Genomic DNA, 21,627 nt, shown 5'->3' with positions numbered 1-21,627 from the left:
ATTTTCATCTAGAGTCTGTTGTTATACTGTTTACTACTTTTCAGATATGTGTGTATATTATTATTATCATTATCATTATTATTAACCACTGGTTATTGCTGGGACTTGGTGCCTACACTATGAATACACCACTCCTGGTGACCTTTTCTTTAATTTTTTAATTTTAATTTTTATTTGACAGGACAGAGAAATTGAGAGGGGAAAGGGAGATAGAGAGGAAGAGAGAAAGACACCTGCAGACCTGCTTCACTATTTGTGGAGGGTTACCCATGCAGATGGAGAGCAGGGGCTTGAACCCAGGTTCTTGCATGGAGATATGTGCATTTAACCAGGTGTGCCAGCCAGCCCCTAGGAACCCCTACCCCACTTCAGACATCTTCATGACTCTTTTTCCTTACTTCCTTGTAGTATTTACTAAAAAATCATCTTTAAGACATTATTTAAAATGGGCAATTCTGTTTTCTCACTTTTTTACTACTTTGTATCTCCTTTTCTGCCCTATTTTTTCTTTAATATTTTCATGTGACATATTTCCTATATTTATTATACTTATTTTCTTGTCTGTTGTTATATGCACCAGAACACATGCCCTGAAAAGTAAAAAAAATTGACTCTTAAATTATCAGTATATTCCCACTGATCTACAGTAATGTTTAGCACATAATAAGTGTACAATATTCTTTCTTTCTTTCTTTCTTTCTTTCTTTCTTTCTTTCTTTCTTTCTATGAAAGTGAAAGATGACAATCAGGAAAGAGTTAAAATGATAGAATCTGGTTTTATGTAACTTTAATTTCTTTGGTGAGTGAGCTAATGTAACTTTGGTAACAAACCTTATATGTATTTTTTATCAACATTTTCTAAATCTTGTAAGAGACAAAGTAAGATTGATGAGTGCAACTTTAAAAATACATTTAATGGGGTGGGGAGACCACATAGTGGTTATGCAAAAAAGACTTTCATGCCTGAGGCTCTGAGGTCCCAGGTTCAGTCCCCAGAACTACTAAGGTCTTTCTCTCTGTATTTTTTTCTGTTTATAATTAAAATAAAATAAAGAATACCTTTAACATTTTTAATTACTACTAAATACTTCAGAAAAGAATATATCAAGTGATTTTCTTCAAATAATCATGAAAAATTGCTCTTTTTGTCCAGGGTTTGCATTATAATATAGTACAATACAGTATACTATACTATTACTATACTATACTATTACTATACTATACTATTACTATACTATTACTAATACTATACTATTACTAATACTATACTATACTATACTATACTATACTATACTATACTATACTATACTATACTATACTCAGCTCATTCCTCTAAGATTTAGAGTGTAGTGGTCCGGGATGTGGCACAGTAGATAAAGCATTAGACTCAAACATGAGGTCCTGAGTTCAATCCCTGGCAACACATGTACCAGGGTGATGCCTGGTTCTTTCTCTCTCCTCCTATGTTTTACACTAATAAATAAATAAAATCTTTTAAAAAAAATCACCAAAGGGGAACCTTAAAAAAAAAAGATTTAGAGTGTACAAAAGTATCAGAGATATAACACTGCCTTTTGGCTCTTATTAGAATAAGTCTATAGTCCATATGTGGTAAATAATCAGACAATTAGCCTTTTTCATTCTAAGTTGTGTATTTTTGCTGCTAAGAAAATTGTTTTTAATTTATTTAATTGATATTTTCAAATTTTAAGTACGATTTAAAAGATATTTGTAAAGGAAATTATCTTACGATGAGAATACAAAGTTCTACTTTGAACAGAGTGGGGTTAGCAACTGTTTGAAGAAAATTATTCTTTATTACACATAATTTCCCACATTAGTAAGCATAAGCTTTTTGATAGCTATTGATTCAGAAGTGCAGTATTCCATCTTCTGTTATAATTCATGTTATAATTCACTAGAGTGACTCTTTGTGCAGTATAAAGCTGCTTTTGGCATTTAGTTGTTTCTGGTAGATGTTTTATTCCCTAACTACTGATACCTCTTATATTTGAAAATAGAACAGTAAATTTTTATATATCATATAAGTTCATCTATGTTCGTACACATAGAAATCAAAATAGCAGACTTCAGATCCATACTTAGCATCTTTAAATATTTTTTTATTTACTTATTGGGATTAATGGTTTACAGTCACAGTAAAACAGTAATTTGTAATGTGTAACATATTTTCCACATAACAATTCAACCCCCACTAGGTCCTCCTACCATCATGCTCCAAGACCTGAACCCTCCCCTCAAGCCCAGAGTCTGACTTTGGTGCAATATACCAGCTCCAGTCCAAGTTCTGCTTTGTGTTTTTCCTTTCTGTTCTTATTTTTCAACTTCTGTGATTGACATCTCAATCATCTTTGAACTTTAAAATGCATTACTTTATTTATTTAGCCAATTCTTAAAAGTCTGTAAAAGGAGAAACTCAATTCATTTGCCATTTCTAGCATACTAATTAGACTAAAATATACTTTAAAAATATATTCTATTTATGGAATAGAGCCAGGAAGAAATCAAGAGGGGGTAAGGGGAGAAACAGAGAGAGAGAGAGAGATTGAGAGAGAGATACGCCTGCCTCTATAGTATTGCTTTACCTCTTGTGAGGCTCTCCCTCCCTCCCCAATACCAGCAAGAGGGAATTGGGGGCTTGAACTTGGGTCCTTGATCCTGAGCCTTACTAGACTTATTTGTTGCCCAATTTAGCAGAAATCATTAATTTATGAAAAATAAAACAAATAAGAATAAACAACCTTAACAAGTTGGGGAACTTGTTTATTAAATTTGTTCTGTATTTATTACACATTCAGCAAATAATGTAAAAAATCTGACTGAAAAAACAAGGAATATTGTTGGGAATGGTCTTTTAAACTGTAGTAAGGTGATTGATTACAGAATATGAGTGATTACAGAATATCTCCTTACATGAGTTGTAACTCATTGAAATTATTTTGGAGCAGGGAAAGAATAAAGGAAAAGAAAACATGAAAAAATGCCTTGTATGCATTGTTTTATATCCATTGATTAAATTACATAATAATAATATGTTAACAGTATTCTCTCAGAATAATCTTAATAGTGAGGCTGTTACTTTTAACACTGGTAAAGAAGGAGGAAAATTCTAGAATCACTGATACAAAAATATTTTTTTAAAGGATTTTTTATTTTGTTTTGTTGTCATCGTTGTTGCTTTTTCTCTGCTTTTGGAAAACTTAATTTTGTTAAACCTGAGTTAGACAGTAGATAACTATGTCTTATAAAGAACTTTGTAAATAGAAATAAAAATGTTAGCAGCTTTTGTTTTTTAATTTTTCAGGGTACTTGGTAAAATTGTTCAGTTATATGCTTTATATTGATGAGAACTGATGTGTGTTTGTGTGTATGTGTGTGTATATATATATATATATATATATATAGTAGAAAATATCAAGTTCTTTAAGAACTATCAAAACCTCCATTTCATATGCACAAGAATTTGTGAGTTTTAAATAATTACTTGGGTGATTTCTTCTGTTATCTGAGCATACCGATGTCATTTTACTGATTTCTTTGGGAATCATAGTAAAGGTGACATTTAATACTTAATTGGGTTTCCATTTACACCTCTTCCATCAACAAATATATAAGTTATCTTAGAAAAGTTTAATTTTTAGTAGCTTTCATTTATGTTTTGGTTTTGTGACACTGAATTTTGTGAGTTTTTACTACTCTCATGATAGAAATAGCCCTGCAGTTCCCCAGATTTTTTTCAGATTCAATTTGTTCATCTTGATATCTTGTCCACAAATTAAAACTCTTCCCTGATTCACTGACTTACATATAATGCCAACTAATAATCACTTCAAAGTACTTGAAAGGGTTCCCTGTTATGCTGTTTAAATCTCAGGAATTAGTTATATTGTAATTGACATTTTATACTGTACTTGCTAAATTTTTACCACATTCTGTATGTATGGCATTCCATGATGAAACCTGTTTCAGTAAGTATTTTTCTTCAGCTTGTAATTTTAGAATAACTTATGCCATGTAGATTTAGTATTTTTCTAACACCATTTTTAAAAAGTTCTACCAGTACCACTCATTAAAAGTTAACTGTAGGAGTTTACCATTTGGGTCATTTGTTTTTATCAGTGAAAATTTCAAGATTTTTAACTCATTCTTCAAACTGTAGAATTTGTGTAACAGCCTATAAAAGCCACTTATATGATAATTAACCAATCTTTAATTTTTATTATGTTTAGTTGCTTTTTAATATTAATGGCTATTTTCTCTAATCTAATGGCAATATACAGGATCATTTGCATCTAATATTTAAGTACTCTTAGAATGTTCTCTCTAAAATATTAGCTATTCTTTTGGAGACATCCTTCTAATGAGATGTGATTTCAACAAATTTTGCAGATACTGTTGAAATTTCACAAATTATTAAATGTTCTTATGTCTTACCCCTGGGGTATAGATGTATAGATGTAGTAATAACTATTCTTTTTCTTTTATAATACTTGATTACTTGCAGTTGTTTTTTTTTTTTTTTTTTGGTCTTTCTCTAGTAGTGTCACTTGATAATAGCCTATTTGGCTGACAACTTAAACATACACATTTTGTTTCTGAGTTCTAAATAATGTTTTTATACACGTCTTTCTAGAAATTGAGGAGTTCTCTTTATTTAAGGAAAATATTTTTGAGAGAATGATTAAACCAACAGCTTATATACTATGGCCATTTAACAAGAATCTATAGTTTTTCATTCTTTTAAACATAAATTTGGATATTACAAAAAGAACTATATTGGGTAGAGATACATATTAAATAAACATACATTAATTTCTTCATTTTTCATTTCCTTGTGCTACTGGCTAATAATATGCATTTGAATTTTTTAGATATGATAATTCTTAAGCCAGTGGTCTATAGAATACTTAAGTGATATTAGCTTCATTTAAAAATATTCTTTAGAGCAAAATATCACACTTAGAATAATCTAAGATTTGTATTATAGGTATTTTTAAATTCCTTTTAATTTGTTAGTTTACTGACTTAAGTGTCAGCTTTATTATCTTTTAATGATAGGTAAATGCTACTCTAGTTTTCAAATTAAGAATGAAAAACTATTTTTTTTTACTATGAATATATATTCATTAACTGCTGTCTTTTCAACTTGCTGCTGAATCAGCCTTCATTGACATTCTTTGCCTTTCTGTGTCTTCTCTATCTTTACTGTTTCCATTAGATCCTCCTACTACTACCACCCTTCAGCCTACAATTCAGTGGCATTCCTCAACTGCTGACCTCGAGGATCTAGCAACAGAACCTAAAAAATTGCCCTTCCCATTGTCAACTTTGGCAACAATTAAGGATGATACAATTGGCACCATCATTGCTAGTGTAGTGGGTGGGGCTCTCTTCATAGTACTTTTAAGTGTTTTGGCTGGAATATTCTGCTATAGGAGAAGACGGACGTTTCGCGGAGATTACTTTGCCAAGAACTACATTCCACCATCAGATATGCAAAAAGAATCACAAATAGATGTTCTCCAACAAGATGAGCTTGATTCTTACCCAGACAGTATAAAAAAAGAAAACAAAAATCCAGTGAACAATCTAATACGGAAAGACTATTTAGAAGAGCCTGAGAAAACACAGTGGAACAATGTAGAAAATCTCAATAGGTTTGAAAGACCAATGGATTATTATGAAGATCTAAAAATGGGAATGAAGTTCGTCAGTGATGAACACTACGATGAAAATGAAGATGATTTAGTTTCACATGTAGATGGTTCGGTAATTTCCAGGAGGGAGTGGTATGTTTAGCAACCACTGAATGTGACTAGACTGTGTACAATGTTTCATTCATAACTAGTTGATCATTTTCAGATAGTTCATACTTTTTCTTGAGGAAGAATAAGCTTTTTCAACTTGATTTTCAAGCTTTTTATATTCTGATTTGTCAAATGAAAATGTAAAATCTGGGTTCAATGTATCTGAGCTGCTTTACAATTTTTTTTCAATGCTGTACTACTGTCTCAAGATTTAAATTCTAATGCAGAGTACTTTATTGGTCTGAGGCAAAGGTAAGAAGAAATGTCAACATTAAATGTATGACTTTTGGTACAAAAATTAAAAAATGAGAAAAAAAAGCAAAAAAGGAAACTACCTTGGCATTGTGTATTAAATGTTTACCTAAGACTATAATCTCAAGCATAATGTTTGTTAGTCATATACCTCTCAATTTATCACCACTAAATGATACTACATCAAAATTGAGTATACACTAATTCATGAAATGTTTATATATATATATTTTAGTACACAAAAAATAATCAGCCTGATGAAACACCTTTCACTTTCATGCATTATTTTCTAAACAAATGAAATCTTTACCTCTGCATTTTAATGAGCCTTGCCATAATTACTGTAGGGTGGCTTTACAAAGATATTTTGTTGCACTAAAACTGTGGCAGTAAACTCAGTGAAAATGATGTGTGGAAGAGTATAATTAGTTGATCACTATTTTTGTCCAAAATACATATAAAATAATAAAAGTAAGCCTTTAAAATCTAATCATTACTTCTTCATCCCTCAACACTTCTACTGTTGTCATGTGAACATGGATTTTGGTACATTGATAGTTTTGTTTTAATGCTTTATGTTCTAAATATAAGATAATAATACAAATGGTATACAGTTAAATATAGTACAGAGAGGGCATTGTAGTACATGGAAAAACATGAGTAAACTAACATTAGAGTATCAGTTTTAGAAGTGACATATATCACCCAAGAATCTATTCAAAGGGTTTTCTAGGCCTTCTTGTTTTTGTCGTTAATATTGATTCTGTACAATGGGTAAAATATACAGAAAAAAATTAGAAATAAACTTGGAAATTTGGGATTAAACTAGAAAAATTGGAATTATGAAGCCAATCACTAGTATTTGCTGATGGACATTGGCAAATTATCCTCTTTTTCTTCTAAATGTTTGTATGTGTTGAAGATTTTTTGCTTTTGCAATTAAAACTGGAAATACTATGAGGTTTTTGTTTTCTTTTTTTTTTTATTTTTCACATAATCCATTCAGTATATTCTTTCAAAAAAAAATCATGTATCTTTTGAAAAAGAAGTGTTATCTTCAAATGGATCTTTCTGTGAGGTAATTAATTGCTCTTACAGTGGAGTTCTATGAAATTGTAATATGACACTGCTTTGAAACTTAAAAGATATGTTTTTTCTTGTTGATTTATCTGAAAAAGCAACAACAGCAACAGCTGTGTAGAAATGCCTTAGGTGCTTTGTCAGGGAATTGAAGTGATAGTAGGGGAATTATAAATTAAATAAATTATTTTGTTAATAAAAAGCAAAACAGGTATTTTTTTTTAATCTCACAACTCCTTCCCTCCTTTCAGATTCCCATCAAATCTAAAAATATGTATTAGGTAAAAATTCTAACATATTCATAGAATTATCAAGTAGTGAAGACTTCATTCTAAATGATTATAGGATAGTGTCTTATTTTAGTTAACATTACTTTTTGGAAATTAGAAACAGGTTTAAATGTTTGGTAAGATTGGTTAAGGATCTAGGTAAATGAAATCCACTGATACCTTATTTAAACAATTATTAGTATAATTAGCTGCAGATAAGCAAATATTAAAGTCTTTTATTCCTAACATACTGAAAAAAAACTTTCTTGATAATACCTGGTGGTTGAAGTGACTTTATTGCGTTTTTTAATTTAAATACCAACAATGATATGGTCACAGGAAAGATGGGTCTGGAATTTCTTGCTATGAAAGATGTAGATTAGAGCTACTTTAAAATCAAATTTTCATTTTTAGATCATTGTTTGAAGCACTAAATGAAAATCAAAGCACAATACTATTTCATCTTGAGTACAATCTGAGGGAAACTAGTGACTTAAAAATATATTTTATAATTATGAACTTCCTTTTACATTGTGACCATTGTCTGGATAGCTTTTTAAACGTGTGACTTTGGGGTTTTTTGTTTGTTTGTTTTTTGCCTTTTTTGTTTTGTTTTGTCATTTCAGGACACACACCTAAGTATTTTTGGTAATCTGATGCTAGTGCTAAAATATTTTTGATGCAGTGCACTATTGTTCTTATAACTTTACATGTATCTTCTGTCCATACAGACTTACTGATGAGTATGAACAGCCACACTGAATAAACATCTTGTTAATTTTTGAATGTCAATGTGCACAGCTAGTAATGTGCACAGCCAGTTATATACTTATATTTTGTTTTAGCCATGTTTATATTTATTTTTTGAGTGTTTTTCTTTTTTGTGTTCATTTTAGAAATTTCTTACACCAACAATACAGTTGAGATTCAGGTCCCCTTTTCTCTCCTATTTTTTTTAAAGGGGATTAGTGTTTTAGAGTGCAGCCATTGGCATAAGTACAATTTCATTGCTCACCAGGACCCCTCAATTTTCTACCACTTTCCTCCCTTCTTCCTCAGAGTCCTTTGCTTAGATGCAATATACCATCCCACTCTACCTTTGACTTTATGTTCTCCCTCTTGTCCCTATTTATTAAGTCCTTCTTATAAGTGAGGTCATTTAGTATTTGTCCTTCTCTTTTTGGCTTATCTTACCAACCATGTCTTCTTGTTCCACACAAGATAACACAAACAAGACAACCTCATCATTTTTAACAGCTGAGTAGTATTTCATCATGCATATATACCCCAATTTTTTTAGTCCCCCATCTTGGGTAACTGAGTTGCACTCAAGTTGTGCTGCTATTAACAAAGGTTTACATAGAATTTTTGTTTCTTTTGGGTAAATCCCCAGGAGAGAAATTGCTGGGTCATCGGGTAGGTGAATTTCTAGTGTTCTGAGAAATCTCCAGACTGTTTTCCACTAAGTTTGGACCAATGTACACTTCCACCAGCAGTGTGGAGGTGTCTCCTTTCCTCCAAATTCTGGCCAACATTTGTTATTACTGTCCTTTCTAATGTATGACATTCTAACAGGTGTAAAGTGGTATCTCATTATCTTTATTTGAATTTCATTGATAGTGACTTTAAGCACCTTTTCATGGCTCTCCGGATCTCGAGTAAAGTTTCTGACCATACCTTCACCCCATTTTGTAATGGTATTGTTTATTATTATCATTATTTTAGTCTTTTTACTGAGCTCTTGATGTATCTATCTGATTTATGTTGTGTAGAGATCTTCTCCTACACTGTTTGGGTTGTGGTACCCTTTGCTGTACAGAACCTTTACAGTTTAATGTAGTCCCATTGATATATGTTTGTTTTTGCTGTTGGATTTGAGTCCTTGAAGACCCTTTTTGAAATATAGGTTGTGAAGTGTACTGTCAATGTTTTCTTAAAGTCTAGAGATTATTATTTAATCATTATTATTTTAATTGCCTCCAGTGTTATCTCTGGGGCTCGGCACCTGCTAGACAAATCCACTACTTCTGGTGGACATTTTCTCTTCACTTGAAATTGAGTTAGGAGGTGAGAGGGATGGAGAAAGATAGATAACTGCACCCCTGCCTCACCACTCATGAATCTCCTTCCTCCCCTACCTCCCGGCGGGTGGGAAACGAGCTCAAACCAAGGTCCTTGTGCAGGGTAACATGTGCCTAACTAGGTGCACTGCCACCTGGTCTAGAAGTTAACCTTTAAAATAATACTTTATATACATTAGAGTTAAAAATTTTAGTATTTTGCCACGTGCCTAAAGGATTTCTAATTGTTAACAGTTAAAGAAACTTAAGATTCTTCATTAGTAATTTCTTTCACATTACCAATATATAGGGCAGTTTTGGCTATATGTCTATAAGGAGCTTACACACTGTAGGAAGTACAGTGTGTAAGTGAAAAAATTAAAAGTATCAATTTATATGGATAGCTGGTAAATGCTCCTTGCTTGAAGTTTATGATCCAGAAATTTTGAATGTGTGGTAGTAACTGGTAAAAAAAAAAAAAAGTACGAAGAAATGGTACCCACATTGAGTTTTTAATTCTAATGGAGAATGATTTTTTCAGAGGTAAAAAAAATTTTTTTTCTGTTTACTTGCTGATTAGAAATGCATCATCTGTAGAATGCCCCCTTTTAAATGGTATATTAAGTTTGGATTTTTATTATTTATTTTTATTAGTTGGATGCCCTAATAACTACAGATACTTGAATTTAAATAAAAACATTTAAAATTTTCTTAGGTCATATTTCTATAGCAAGCCTACAACTATTATGGTAGTTAACTGGAGATAGAGCAGGTGTGTAACCTAGTTCATTTAATTTTAATTAATGATATTTTGTGGAAATTAGAAATTGATTTTTCCCCAAACAATACGATGTCAGTTTAAAGATAAGAGTTAAATAAAATGCAAGGGGACATCTAAATCGGATGCTAACCTATTTCAAACTTTTGCTTTTAACTATGTATTTCTGTTATCTATAGCATTCTCCATAGTCATGAATTATCATGCCTTTCTAGCCCTAGCAGTTACAGTGGAGATTAAATATTTTTCATGTGACTTTAGTGCCAATTTTTAGACATTGGCTTTTCTTTTGGAACTAGTACATTTCATATCTTTAAGTTGGTATTCAATGTTTTCCAACAAAAGAGCTACTCTGTTGAGAAAAGCCTTTGTAATCACCTCTGTCCAGTTCCTATCTTATATTTCAAATTGTGACACATTTTTTGTCTGAATTTTTTATAACAATGGTAGTTTTTAAATCTAGCATAAAATTTGATCGAATTAGGGTCCCCTCCTCCACCCCTGTTGTTACCTAGGCTTCACCACTGTGAATCAATATTTTTCCAGAGAGAGAGGGGAAGGGACTATATATAGCACTAGAGATCTCCACTGTGGTGGGTGCTGAGCCCAAACCTGGGCCATGTTAACATACATGATAAAGTAGGTACACAACCCACGTGAACTAGCATACTAGTTCTTCCCTCTTACTACACTTAATAAAAATTCATGTTCAGGGGGTCAGGCGGAAGCGCAACAGGTTAAGTGCGAATGGTGCTAAGCGCACAGACAGGCTTAGAAATCCCGGTTCAAACCCCTAGCTCCCTTCAGGGGGGGAGTTGCTTCACGAGTGGTGAAGCAGGTCTGCAGGTGCCTATCTTTCTTTCTCCCTCTCTTTCGTCTTCCTCTCCTCTCTCCATTTCTCTGTCCTATCCAACGATAATACTAAAAAAAAAAAAACTTAATGTTCATTGATAATGAGCAGTGTACCACCTTGTCTTTCTTTTTGTAATTTTAATATCGTCTATTATGTTTGGAAGCATATGGCAATCCTTTTTATAATATTGCTATTATTATTTCTAAAAACAGCATAGCGGGGCCGGGTGGTGGCGTACCTGATTGAGCGCACATGTTACAAAGCGCAAGGACCAGGGTTCAAGGGTGTATTGGGGGGAGTTCCTGCAGGGGGAAAGCTTTGCGAGTGGTGAAGCAGGTGTCTCTCTGTCTCTCTCCCTATCTATCCCTTCCTTCTTGAATTCTGGCTGTCTCTATTCAATAAATAAAGATAATTCAAAAAATTAAAAACAAAATAAAACAGCACAACACTTTGTCTTTCCCTAGTGCTGTAGTACTCTAGTATATTGGGGGCTCAAACTTTGGGTTGCGTGCCTGGCCAGACAATGGCCCTGCCAGATTTGCTTTCTTACCAGCCCCTGAATTTTATAAATATTTGTTTGGTTTTAATAAGTGAGAGAGGAAGACAGAAACCAAAGCTTTGCTTAGCTTTTACTTATGCTGGTACTGGGAACTGAACCTGGGACCTCCTGTCCTCAAGCATAAAAGAGTGGTGTGCAACCAGTGCACTGTCTCCTTGACTTTTTTTTCTTAATACTGTTTATACATTCATATATATATATATATACATATATACATATATATATATACACACATACATATATATATCTATTTTCTACTATGATGTGTAGTCAGTTTTGCTTTTATTAATATATGTTGACTTAGTGGTAGGTTTCTGTTGTGAACTTGAAATTAAACATTACAGTTTTTGTTGTATACATACAAGGGGTAATTTCTTGGAACTTTATGATTCTTATTATATTTCAATTAAAAAGGGAACAGTGAGTCAGATTTTGAGCACCCTACTTCCCTTGTCTTCTGGTTAATATCTGCTATTTTCACATGGCATCTGGATCAAACAGTAAATATGATTATTAATAGAATAAAATATACATAGTCCTTAAAACTTAAGAATATCCAATGCCTCATTTGTACATAGTAATATTTCTATATGCACATGATACCTTATTTTGAAATCTCAGTTATTAATAATATCTCAGGGAAAACCTAGCCTTGAAGAAATGGTTTGATCTAAAACTTTGATGTGACTATCTGAATGTCTTTCTGGCCTCCCTATAAGAAAAATCTATTTAATAGGGAAAATTATGTATGTCCAGGAGCAATGAAATGGTCCCCCATATAACTGCTTTAGTTACCATCAATTCATGGTCAGTCTTACTTCATATATACTCCTATCCCTGATATCAACAGTTCATCTGTAAATATAGTAATACTCAGTTCTAAGTGTCAAAGATGTTTAGGAAAAGTAATGACATTATTTTATTACACTAAAAACAATTTCTTAATGTATTCTCTCCAGTGAGTATTCAGATTACTAATCATTCAAATATCAAAATTTAGTCTATACATTGTGATTGAAGTGATTTATTTATTTAGATTTATTTTTATTTTTTATGAAAGAGGGAGAGACCAGAGCACTGCTCATTTCTGGCATTTGCAGTTGTCATGGATTGAACCTGAGGCCTTAGGAATGCAAATCCTGTGCTCTACCTCAGAGCTATCTAGACATGTTTTTTGTTTATTTTTAACCTATATGTTCTCTATGTGCTGCTTCCCCATTTCCATCCTTCCTCCATCCCCCCAACCCCCACCAAGTGCTTATTGCATGCCTGCAGGATGAACTCACCACTCCTGGTGACCCAATTTCCTATTTATTATTATCACTGTTATTAGTATTTTAAATCCGATAGAGAAATTGAGAGGAGGAGTGGGAGAGAGAGAGAGATGACCTGTAGAACTGTTTCACCGCTTGTGAAACTTCCCCTTGCAGGTGGGGAACAGGGACCTGGTAGTGTTGTATATTCACCTCAACCTGGCGTGCCACTGCCCAGCTTCCTGTCTTTATTTTAGTTTTTGTTTTTAGCTTAGTTTCCCAGTCATCTTTTATTATACCAGCTACATCTGAATTTCTTGTGGCATGACAGTGATAATTGATTTAGCACTTTGGATCAGAGTGGAGGGAAGGTCCAGCCCACAGGCCCTAAGGACTACAAGATCATTTGTCCTGACACTGCCAAGGCAACCACCAGTGGCACTTGAAATTCAATAAATCTAGAAGATTCTTTTCATAGCAACATGAAGTGTTGCTCAATTTTAAGTTGAGTATTTTGTATGGCCTATTAATGATCTTATAAACATCCAAATCAGAAAAAAACAAAGTAAACAAGTCCCTCCTGTTCCCTCTTCTATTGATTGATTGCTTTTTTTTTTTTTTTTAAACCAGAGCACTGTTCAGCTCTGGTTTATGATAGTGTGGGGATTGAATTTGGGACTCTGGAGCCTCAGGCATGAGAGTCTCTTTGCATAACCATTATGCTATCTATCCCTTCCCTTGGCCCCTGTTTTATATCCTCAAAGTTTTAAGTTTGAGGGCCAACTTACTTCACAGAGGATATAGTGTTCTTCAGAAGATAACTTTTTTATTTCAACATTAGCAATCTTGGTGTTCAAAGTTTAGATCTAATATGTTTAGATATGTGAACTCTTGTTCATTACCATACTCAGTGCTTTGATGTCTGTATAGTTATGTCCATTCTGTCACTTTTTTTTTTTAACCTGAAATTCCCTTTCTTCCCTCATATACATTGGGAAGCTAGTCAGTTCATCAAATGTTAAGATAGCTTTATGGAATTTTGTTTTTTATTTTAGAATTTATAACTGCTGTTAATATTTATTTATATTAACTTATGACTACCGTATTATCACACTTTAATCTAGTTTTCACTCTTCTACATCAGTCTTTTTGAAAAAAGTTTTTGACTATCTTTAAGGTTAAAAAGTAGTATATATTCCTAAATGTATAAATGTATAAAGTATATATGTGCTATTAGAAAAGTTTGCTATATGCATTATAAAAACTTAAAAAATGGAAATATTTAAAATTTGGAGGATTTTTTTCAAGTATTAATATTTTCCACTAACATGTATTTGGGAAAACAATGTAATTGCTTCATTTTAAAAGTTAACTGTTTTCTCATTAAAATACTTTTGAGAAGCTACATCACACAATTGAGTATGCTTCATTTGTCATTAATCTTGGTTTTATACTTTGCAATTTAGTGATTCAGTGGTCTGATTTCATGGTCACTGTATTTGACACTTGACTTTTAGATATGATAGCTGAAATGCTACTTCTCAGAAACTAACAGATTTGAATGTAAGAAGTTTCTTATTGGAGCCTTCTTCCCAACCACTGTTAGAGCTTGTCATCATGTTTAAGACATTGATGTTTTCAGTGTCATGCCAATAGCAATACCCCACTATTCACTTAGTATGGATTTAGGGTGAGCTTTATTATTCATAATTTGGTCTAGTATTTGAGATTTAATTTTTCTTTTTACTCTAGTCACATCTGATTAGTTCTTATGTACTTCATAATGTGGCTATCGATAGAGTATATATTAGTAAGATATCTTAACTAATGGGTTTTTCCTTTTATATGTACAGATATTAGTAGTATTCATTCTAATTCTTTGCAGGAATGACACTCAGAATAAATGCTTACCTGTTTACAGACATCTGACACTTGAGATCCTCTCTTGGTCCATGTGTCAGATGTTCTCCTGACTTGGAGTACCATTTCATTAACTTTGCATGTTTAATTATTAAGTCATAGACAAGTTATTCCTTCATTAAGCTGGAGTATATCGCAAGATGGTAACAGTTGAATAGAATGAAATCTACTTGATTTGAAATCTATTTGATTTCATTCTGGGCCTACCCTAATTCACACTTGCCATTATGTATTATAGATACCCCATGTGGAATGTTAACATTTGAAACAGCTAGGACCACCAGTGCCAATACATATATTAGATGTGGTATATTTGTTTTCATTAATGTGTCCTTCATCCTTTGTTGAAGAAATGATACTCAGTGTCATTGGAAGGATATATTTGGATGGATTCTGATTTGTTGGGGGGAATTCTGATTTCTTTCATGAAACCGTGACTGTAAAAATCCTTGCATTCCTAGCACCTAGCACAAGGCCTGGCACCTGTTAGGTTGCGATTAGTACTTTATTGAAAGATTAAGGAGACTGACCTGACCCAAGTAGAAGACTTCTATTTTAAAAACTGTTTGGATAGATGTAAAAGCTTAAATGCCCTGTTAACAGAAAGTAAGTGTTTAAACTTTCTGCTGAAAAAGCATATGTGGGGAAAATTGGTAGTGTGTTAATGTGAACATATAAAAGGTGAAGACAATAGGTTTGTAGGATATTACATTAACTTGTGAGTCACTGGAGTTTTTAGGGGGGATGAAGATTGGAGAAAACACAAGTTTTCCTCTACTAGGACTAGGGTATGAATATAATTGTGAAGAGGGTCTGTAGAGTGATAGACTCAGCCATTCTAAATGACTCCCTGCACCAAGTGATGCTCTGGTTCTATCTTTAATAAATCTATATATTTAAAGAATAATGGTGTTTTATTTTAAAATATTTTCTCAGGTTTCACATGTAAATTTGGTGCAATTTTGAAAATTTTTCACATTTTGAGTCACTTGTTTCAATAAGACTACTTCAGCTTAAAATCTGTAATATTTATATATGCACTTTTTCCAAAAAGGTATAAAAAATCTATCTTATTTCACAAGAGAGACACAGGAGGATCTGAGAGATGGAGAGCCTGGAATTAAGCCTGGGATCGAACCTGGTGTGCAAGTGCTCTACTTGCTGAGCCACTTACCTGGCCATTGAAAATGATTTCTTACATCATCCATATTTTCCAGTGTGGCTTGTGATTCTCCCAAAGACATAGGCACTATGTTATTAATTATGGACTTTATTTTTGTTATGTTATTGATGTATTTTTTCTGATCCTGGTGATGACATGCCAACATATTTGGGAAAATATATTGGGTTGTTGGAAGAGTCATGACATTTTTCTGTTTTCTGTACAAGAATACAGCACGACTTCCAACAACACGATAGTTGTAACAAGCTGTTCTTTTGAGAGGCACATTGTCTAATCGTCTAGTACTAAGTATCTTTTTTAACACTTTTGTTTTCTGCTTGTAAGCATAGATTTATTTAGAAAGACATCCATAGGTTATGGCAGTATTTTATGCCAATTACTCAGTAGACTAGCTTGTTGTTTTAAAGGTTCAGTTTTATATATTGATTTTCTCCTTATTTTGTTGAAAGAGTATATATAACTTGGTTATGTGAACAGAGAGGTAGTAATGTTGGTTATAAATTCTCAATCTTCTCTTTCTTTCTTTCTTTCTTTCTTTCTTTCTTTCTTTCTTTCTTTCTTTCTTTCTTTTCTTCTCTTTTCTTTTTTTGCCTCCAGGGGTATTACTGGTGCTGGGTGCCTGCACTATGAATCCACTGCTCCTGGAGGCTATTTTTTCCAATTTTGTTGCACTTGTTGAGCTTGTTGTAGTTATTGTTTTTGTTGTCATAGCTGCTGTTGTTGATTAGGACAGAGAGAAATCAAGAGAGGAGGGGAAGTCAGAGGAGGAGAGAAGCGACCCCCTGTAGGTGTGGAGCTGGGGGCTCTAACCAGTATTCTTAAGCTGGCCCTTGCACTTTGTACCATATGCACTTAACCCGCTGTGCTACCCTGCCCAGCCCCCCAATTCTCAATTTTCATTCAAAAAAAAAATCTTTGACGTATATGCAAGTGAGTTCAATTCTTTCCTTTTTTATATTAGTGTTCAATACTTGTTAATACCCTTAAAATACCAATGCTTTCAATTATATATAGTATAGTAAATATATATATAGTAGGAGACTCAAAGCAGGAGATAATGAATATATCTCATGCATTTAGCAAAAAATCAGTTTATGTAATTCAAGCTTATTCAGTTAACAAACAGTATAATACCTAACTTTAAATCCAATTACCTATTTTTATAGTAACAAGCCTATTTTGATACCGAGACAAGGTATTCAGATTAAAGAGGAGAAATGAGTAATGAATTAATGGAATCAGATGAAATGAAAATACTCATTAAATAGAAATATAGTATTCATATAACTGATTCTCACTTGTATTGACTTTTCCAACAACCCAATAGAATCCTAGAACCAAAAATTCGAAGACTAGTCAGACAGAATGGGATTACCCATAAATTTAAGTATTTAAAAATAATACCTACTTAGACTTGAAACTCATAATTGGGAATTATTAAAGGACATTGAGTATCTGATTATGTTTATTGCTTAGATAGCATTACCAAATTTAATATCAATAGTTTAGTTATGTTAAGATTGTTATTTTTAATTGTTTTGTGAGAGACCATCACATCTCTTTAAAAAATTTTTTTATTATCTTTATTTATTTATTGGATAGAGAGAGTCTGAAATGGAGAGGGAAAGGGGAGATAGAGAGGGAGATAGATACTTGCAACACTGCTTCACCACTCAAAGCTTTCCCCCTGCAGGTGGGAACTGGGGCCTCAAACATGGGACACTGCACTGTAACACAGGTACTCAGCCAGGTGTGTCCCCACCCAGCCCCCACACATCCCATCTCTGATGGTCCAAGGAATTGAACTTGAGAACTCTGGGACCCAAGGCATAAATTTGCTAGAGTTAAGTGAGGAGGTATGAGATTTGGTTCATTTATAATGTTCTGTACATTGAGAATCTTTGAAGTAATTTCAAATTATTACCCAAAGGTATGGGAAATGATTTCAGAAGTATTATAAGTGTATTTATTTGCCATTGATTTAAAGTCTATGCTTGGAAAAAACTACTGAGCTACTTTATTCCTTAGCAGAATAAAAAAAATGCACTAAGGGACAATAATAATTAGTGTGGAATATGCAGCATAATTGATAGAAATGTTTTTGTGCCATTCATGACATTAGTTATAATCTTACTAGGTTTCAGTCTGTTATAAAGGACTGAATACAAAAATATAACATATAGTGGGAAACTGATAGTGTAGAAGATTATCCCTAGCTCATGCCAACTATCTTTTTCATACAAGATCAAAGTAGTTGATATGCTTTTGATTTAGTTTTTTCCCCAGCTAGCATATACACAGGCAAGGCGTTAGAGAAATGAGCAATAGAAAGGTCAGGCATGTATTAGTAAATATAAAATACATACTGTTAGAATCTATCCAGTGTTTGAAAGATTATAAAAATGAATGATTTATATGAGGCTAATGTAATGACCCATTATAATCCAGAATTGTTAGCTCTAGAAATTTTTGCAATTGAAATATTCTTAATAGCAATCTAAACATATGTCTCACATTTTAATTAAAAAACAGCCAAAAATTGCTACTACATGTATTTTGGTAGAAATAAGATGTGAGCAGGTGAAATGCATTTCAAGTTGATTGTGCCATGTTTGAATCAATACCAAAAATAATGTCAGCATAAGTGAAAACTAAAAGGCAAAGCAGTCTTTCTTCTTACTACCAAATAGGCTACCTAAGAAAAGGTACTAATGGTGGATGTTTCTATTTGATCCTAACCTCCTCCCCCCATATGCTATGGCTCATTGGTTAAAAGACTATCGATATAATATTTTACTTTAGAACTTCAATATCTTAATTTTAGAATGTTACATATCTTAAATTGATTAGGAAAATAAGACATGCATAAAGGTACTTTATAAATTCTTAGTCACCCAAAAGTTATTTATGGATTTAACATGACCAAAATTATCAAAATAACAAAAGAATTAGTTTTTCATGTCCATAATTAGTAACATCTCTTATTCAGGGAGTCGTGCAATAGAGTGATAATTTTTTTTTCAGAAATGCTAACTTTTGAGTGTAAAACACTTTTAAGTTTTGTGGTGCAATCTGGGAAAAATAATGAAATTCAAAAATTTTAAATGTATCTATATTTACATATATAGTATTCTGTTGCCAGGAGTCAGGGAATACTTAGCATTTAATTTTGGAGGAAAAATGTTATTTTACATTGCTGTACTAACTATGCATAAATTAATGGGCATTATCTGTAACAAGTACTGTTTTACAAAGAAAGGACAGTACAGGGTGAAACCTCAATGGAGGTTGCAGCAGATTTGGGGACTCATAAGGGAGAAGAGATCTAAGTCCCTATGGTGTAATGACATGAAGTTTGTTGGAGGTTGAAATGTACTGAAACCTCTCTTGGAGAAATGTAGAAAGATACCCTCATAACAGCAATCCTGTAAATGAAAAATCAACTTCCCTCTTCTTCTTCTAACGTTTGCCCTTCTTCCGTAGCCAGTTAACAGCGTCAGGTTGAGCCTGATGTAAAGTTTCAAGACCTCCTAATAAAGTGATACTGAAGTTGAAAAAAATAACAAGTACTCTCAATATTTATAATATTTTACAATACAAAAAATTTACAATACTTTTTTTTTACTGTACTGGGTATGAAATTCTGGGTATGGTAAATGTCTATATTTTTGCTTAGCTCTATTAGAGAATTTTTAAATCATTTTTTAGAGTAAATACATAGAATAGTTTTCATCTTTTTCTCCATTTTCTCCTCTATAGCCATTCTGTGCTTACATATAGTAGACAGGCTTTTTTTTTCTGTCTTTTTTTGGTTATCTTTATTTTAAAAAAACTACATGTCAACAGGTGTTTAAATTCCCACCATTCCCACCACCAGAGTTTAGAATCTTCAGTCTCCCCACTGCAATCCACCAGAGTTCCCCTAAGATTGTAGACATGGACCAACCTTCATCTCTACAACTATCTGTCTACATTATAGAGGCTTTTTTTTTTTTTATCTAATTGATAACAACTTCAGGGAAGCAAAATTATATAGAGTACTAAGAATACTGAGGACTCATTAAGAAAGAAAAGTAGCGTAATGCTACTAAAATGGATAACTGGGGGGTTCTCAAAGCTTGTCATTAGAAAACAGCTGCAAAATAAAATGAAACAAAACAAAAGTAGCCAACCTTTCACTCTGGCAGCACTATGGTGGTTATTTGGTTGGGCACACAGAATTTTGGTGGTAGATGTGGTATGGAACTATAATCCAGCTATTCTAATATTGTAAATTACTAATAAAGAGAAAAATAGAAAACGGTTCAAATAATTCACATACGAAAGTTAGGATGTGCAGATCTAAGATTTCTTAAAATTTGATTGAATAGCATAATTTTTATTACTTTACAGATGTTCCATCTAAGCAGACTTCTTCCATAGCAGTAGCTGGAGCTATAATTGGAGCTATCCTCGCCCTTTTCATCATTGCTGTCTTTGTGACTGTGCTGCTCATTCCTCGAAAAAAGAGACCATCCTATCTTGACAAAGTGTGGGTACCTTTTTTTTTCCTGCCTATATTTAACAATGAATATTTGGGATACATTAGATACTTTACAGTTACCTCCTGTGTAACGGGTCTGAGCAGTGCACATTAGGATGCTAGGAGATCATAATGAAGTGACTGAGCTCAAAAACAGTCTCAGACTACATTTTGATAAATAGTGTCAAGAGGCAGCAGATAAATTGTACTAAGCACCCATTTCACCTACAGTAAATTAGACACTTATCTCCAGTACATCAGGCATCTTTCAAAAAGTCAGCATAATGACAATTTATGTTGCCCTGTCTTCTAAAAAAAAATTAGACCTTGGATAAAGTAATCAAAAGATAGATCTTGCAAATTTAACCCTTCCAGTTACATATGTGTGTATCAACTACTAAGAGTTGCTAAAAAGATTGTATTTTAAAACATTTTCCTTAAGAGAATTTTGGTCTTGGTGAATTAATATATATATATATATATATATATATGTATATATATATACATATATATATATTACTTCAAGAGAAAGTGCTATCTATTCATTGAGAGAATTATAAATTATAACATAGAAATTGCACTTAGCTATAATTCCATTAACACAGTTGTAGAACTTTTGTAGTACTTTTGTAGTACTTTTCCTAGTAACACCACATAGTTGTGATGAGAATAGAATAAAATAATGTTATTGAATTGTGAAGTTCTATATTACTGGATTGTTTTTTTTTCTAATATTTATTTACCCTTTTGTTGCCCTTGTTGTTTTTCCTTGTTGTTGTAGTTATTATTGTTGTTATTGATGTCATCCATGTTGGATAGGACAGAGAGAAATGGAGAGAAAAGGGGAAGACAGAAAGGGCAAGAGAAAGACACCTGCAGACCTGCTTCACCTCCTGTGAAGCGACTCCCCAGCAGGTGGGGAGCCTGGGGCTCTAACCAGGATCCTTATGCAGGCAGGTCCTTGTGCTTTGTGCCACGTGCACTTAACCCACTGCGATAGTTTTCTACCTACTTACTTTTTATATTAGGACATAGCTTTCAAAGAGTGAATGTCTTCTGTCTTAAAAAAA

The 21,627-nt window shown here is 32.8% G+C and overlaps 1 protein-coding gene across 4 annotated transcripts in view; it reads left to right on the top strand.

The window, feature by feature from the left end:
• The window catches only part of NECTIN3 (nectin cell adhesion molecule 3), a 112,152-nt gene that overhangs the window by 40,377 nt on the left and 50,148 nt on the right, over positions 1-21,627 (top strand). For 2 of the 4 annotated variants that reach the window (XM_060198405.1, XM_060198406.1), the window contains exon 6: positions 20,428-20,566. In XM_060198405.1, coding sequence (XP_060054388.1) covers positions 20,428-20,566 — 139 coding nt within the window. Of the gene's footprint in view, positions 1-5,239; positions 7,038-20,427; positions 20,567-21,627 lie in introns of those variants that run through there. The other 2 variants (XM_060198404.1, XM_007516334.3) reach the window with 1 other exon arrangement.

The sequence above is a fragment of the Erinaceus europaeus genome, chromosome 9 (assembly GCF_950295315.1).
Source record: "Erinaceus europaeus chromosome 9, mEriEur2.1, whole genome shotgun sequence".
In the NCBI taxonomy this organism is placed as follows: domain Eukaryota; kingdom Metazoa; phylum Chordata; class Mammalia; order Eulipotyphla; family Erinaceidae; genus Erinaceus; species Erinaceus europaeus.
The sequence above is the reverse complement of the archived record's forward strand: the minus strand, read 5'-3'. Positions and strand labels throughout refer to the sequence as shown.